This window comes from Pteropus vampyrus, unplaced genomic scaffold, assembly GCF_000151845.1.
Source record: "Pteropus vampyrus isolate Shadow unplaced genomic scaffold, Pvam_2.0 Scaffold47, whole genome shotgun sequence".
Taxonomy (NCBI): domain Eukaryota; kingdom Metazoa; phylum Chordata; class Mammalia; order Chiroptera; family Pteropodidae; genus Pteropus; species Pteropus vampyrus.
The window spans coordinates 4,361,094-4,365,260 of record NW_011888828.1 but is presented as its reverse complement, the minus strand read 5'-3'; the positions used below and the strand labels follow the sequence as shown (position 1 = coordinate 4,365,260).

General features: G+C 44.2%; 1 protein-coding gene across 1 annotated transcript in view; it reads left to right on the top strand.

Annotated features, from left to right (window-relative positions):
* Positions 1–4,167, top strand: part of DCLK2 (doublecortin like kinase 2) — a 138,404-nt gene continuing 134,237 nt past the window's right edge. Inside the window, exon 1 of the mRNA XM_023530165.1 lies at positions 1–686. Coding sequence (XP_023385933.1) covers positions 266–686 — 421 coding nt within the window. The 5' untranslated portion in view covers positions 1–265. The remainder of the gene's footprint in view (positions 687–4,167) is intronic.

The following is a 4,167-nucleotide window of genomic DNA, read 5'->3' as shown; positions in this document are numbered from 1 at the left end:
GGGGCTGAGCCAGCCGCACCGGACAATGAGCCGGGCAGCTCGACGCTGCGGCCACTTTTAGGCCCGGCGCCGGCGGGCGGGAGCATCCGCAGCTCAGCGGCCCCACCTGCGAGCAGGGGGCGGGATGCCAGAGCCAGGTGTCCCGGCGCTTTGAAAAAGGCCCTTCACAGCCCGGCGTCCCTGAGCTGGCTCTCGCATTGACCCTGGCTACCTGCAGGCTTTGGCTGGGACGGTTTTCTTGCGGACAGCGCTCGGAGCGGCTGCGATGGCCAGCACCAGGAGCATTGAACTGGAGCACTTCGAGGAACGGGACAAAAGGCCGCGGCCGGGGTCGCGGAGAGGAGCGCCCAGCTCCTCTGGGGGTAGCAGCAGCTCTGGCCCCAAGGGGAACGGGCTCATCCCCAGCCCGGCGCACAGTGCCCACTGCAGCTTCTACCGCACGCGGACGCTGCAGGCCCTGAGCTCCGAGAAGAAGGCCAAGAAGGCGCGCTTCTACCGGAATGGGGACCGCTATTTCAAGGGCCTGGTCTTTGCCATCTCCAGCGACCGCTTCCGGTCCTTCGATGCGCTGCTTATGGAGCTCACCCGCTCCTTGTCGGACAACGTGAACCTGCCTCAGGGCGTCCGCACCATCTACACCATTGACGGCAGCAGGAAAGTCACCAGCCTGGACGACCTCCTCGAAGGTAGGAGGGGAGAGCCCGGCGCGGCAGGTGCGGCCCAGCAGGTGCAGTGGCCTCGGGCCCACGTGCACCCGCCTCACCCGCGCTGGGGCAGGGGGGTTGCGGAGGGGGGAGCCTGCGGGGTTTCTTCTAGGCGACCACAGGGAATTGTATGGTTCTACCTGCACTAGGCTCTATAAGTGGAGCGCACTCCCACCTATATTCTGACTGCCCTTCCCAAGAGATTTGCCATTAAAAAAAAAGAAAGAAAAATGAAAGGAAAAGAAAAATCCTAATGGGCTTTGAGCTTTGGTGACATGTCTTAAAATTGGCGAACTTTTTTTTACCCGCCCCCCCCCTCGTTTTTTGTTTTTGAAATACAAACTATTCGCAAAAATTACTGGTGAGGATTCAGGTAACCCTTAAGCTAATAAGTGGTCTGTTCAGCCCTGTGTTGACCTCAGTGCAGGCACCTGTGCTTTTATTCAGAAGCTGTGGTGAAACACTCTGGGTTGGCTTCTCTGCTTTGACTTGCAGCGGAAGTTACATGCGGTCAGGAGGGGTGATCCTACGGAATGGTTCTCAACCTTGGCTGCATCTTGGGTCACTGGGGACTTTAAAAAAATAAAAAAAAACAACATCTACCCCCATGTTAGGATGTAATTGGTTTGGGGTGTGATTTGGGCATCCAAAGTTTTTAAAGCTCCCCAGGTGATTCGAATGTGCAGCCAAGATTGAAAACCACTGTGCTAAAGAGGTTTCCACACTTGGTTGGTAATGAGGAGAATCAAAGTCAATCTCTTGCCTCTTCTCCCAGCGAAATTAGCTGGTTAGGATGAGAGTTGGAGGCCACTGGAATCAGCGGTTGGTACCTATTATAAATTAGTAATTCCTAGACTGTCAGCCATGCTTCACTCAAAGGGACTGATTGGCTGTGGCTCGTGTCATCTTTGAATTCCTGCAATATTTACTTGTTCCTTTTAGGGAAAAAAACATTAAGTACAGGCATACTTAGGCGATATTGCGGGTTTGGTTCCAGAACACTGCAATAAAGCAAGTATCGCAATAAAGCAAGTTGTAATTTTTTTGCTGATAGAGGGTCTTGCCTTTGATTTGTAAAAAAATTCAACATCTTCGAAGTGCAAGAAAGTGAAGCGCCAGTACAAGAGGTATACCTGTAGTTAAGAACCTATTTCCAGATCTAAACTGCACCTGTAAAGATCAGACCAAACCCAACTATTTGCTGACTGTATTTACATACAATTCGCTCTTATGCATATTTCTTAATGCAAATGGCACATTCCATGTAGTCATAACAATATTGGTTTGGCAGGGAAAGGAAACTGAACTTTGAGCCAACCGTTTTTCTTATGTTGTTTCACCATATTCTTATGTTCTGAAAGCATTATGCCCACTTTACGTATGATGAAACTTAAGCAACAATGCCTTGCCTTACAGTACCCACAGTACATGTTCTTACATCTACAGTTCACCTTTAATAAATCGATGTAACCACACTGAGAAGTCCTGGAAGTGGTTGAGTTTCTCTATGTAGTTACTGTTACCAGTTTTCCCTCCCCTGGCTAGATGGTGACCCAACCAACATTAAGTTGTCTCTTCAATCTATATGTCTGTTAGCAACTTCACACATTCTCTTGGTCAGTTGTGTGTTTTGCTTTTAAAGGCTTCCTGAAAAAGTGACGACAACCAGAGTATAATAGTAAAATAAAGATACACTGTTTAAAGGATTTTATCACTTTTCTGTATGGTGTTACTTAAAAGCAACATTTGCTATGTATTTCAAAATTGAATAACACATTTTCAGACTGACCCAATACTAGATTAGCAACCCTATGGAAAGATCAAGGCAATGCCTGTTGATTAAGCACTCATTACTCACATACCCTTGGGATACTGTGCCTGGTGTGGTCCGGAGAGGGACAACAATTTTAATAGCTTTCTCTTAAGTAATTTTAACAGCATATTTGCTGCATGAAATTAATATACTCCAAAGATTCATAGGGAGATGGTCAAGATCACCATTATGCACATTAATGAGAGCACTTATTGTCCCTGAATTTGTCATTGCTCAGGCAGTACATGGTCCACTGAGTCAGACTACCTTCAAATATAAATAGAAGGTTGCCATATTTTCTTCTAATCATTCATTCACTGATTTTTGGAGGATGGGGAACCATAAGTATAGGTAGGGTTCAAATTACACCATCATATGATAAATAATGCTATAATACAAACACTTGCACAAGAGAAATGTTTTCCTAGTCTAGCCAATTGCCCACTTGTTTCAAGCAGTATTCAGTTACTGCAAAAGAAGAAAATCTGTTCACTTCTTTTGTCATAGTGGCATTCTCTCTGACAAGGGATCTTTGTTTAAGTCTTGAATTTTCCAGAAAATGAGTGGAATATCCTATTTCAAGAGAATTTTTAAGAAAGAACCATTAATGCTTAATATCAATCATTTGATAATTTAAATAGTTTCAACATTTAATTAAAATTGTGTGTTCGAATGTTCAGATTTATCATGCAGAGACACCAGCTGTGAAATTTTTATTTGCATCAGTAAAAATAGGGGTGTAGAAGTATTGCCCATGTTGTCAAAATTGACTGTTTCATCTTAGTTCAGCTTCTTAAACCAAAATTCTCTTGTAGTATTTTTTACACATTATGTTTGACTTCTCTGCCTCTTCCATCTCATGAAATTTGTAGTTGAGGAGATACTGTTTTTCCTAAAATGTTTTTTAGTGAAAAATAGAAAGTGATTACTTCAGACCACAGGGCTTGGATACTCATTCAGAACCCCAATCCCACTGAACTCAAGTGACAAAAGAAATTTGTATGGCCTAGATTTTTTTCTGCCCTTGACCTTGAGAGTCTCTGGCAGCTAACAGCAGTGTTCAGATGTTGGCTGGCACTCCTCCTGTGCTTCACTAAATCAGCAGGCATCTTCAGGATATTGGTTTACCTCACCTTGCTGAATCGGTGCCATGTATCCCTGTAACCTTGTTTATTCTTTAAAACTGGATGGGGACCTTCTTGCAGAAGAGGACTACTAGTCATAACTATCAATACTGGGTCGAGCTGTCTGAAACCATGAGCTGACCAAATTTGTAACATCTGTGGTAGATAACCAAGGATCTCCAGATGACTCATTCTTTTAAATTCTCACATTTGGGAGTAAGTCAGAACTCTTTTTTTTTTTTTTAGTTTTATTCCATGAGTGTTCTCCCCTTTTAAACATTTTTTTGTGTATTTGTAAAGTTTTGATGTCCTAAAGAGAAGTACTCAAGGATAGTTGAAACTAACATGTCAGGATTCTGGATTCTATTGACAGAAAAAATCACCTCAGCTCTCTGGGCCTCAGTGTCCTTTTCTTTTGAGTGAAAAGTAGACAAGTTAAATCCCTTCTAGTCTAAAAGTTCGTGGTCTCCCATTACCTAAGAGGCTATTTACTGAGTGTATGATGGCCTGGGCTGCCTTTCCCTAT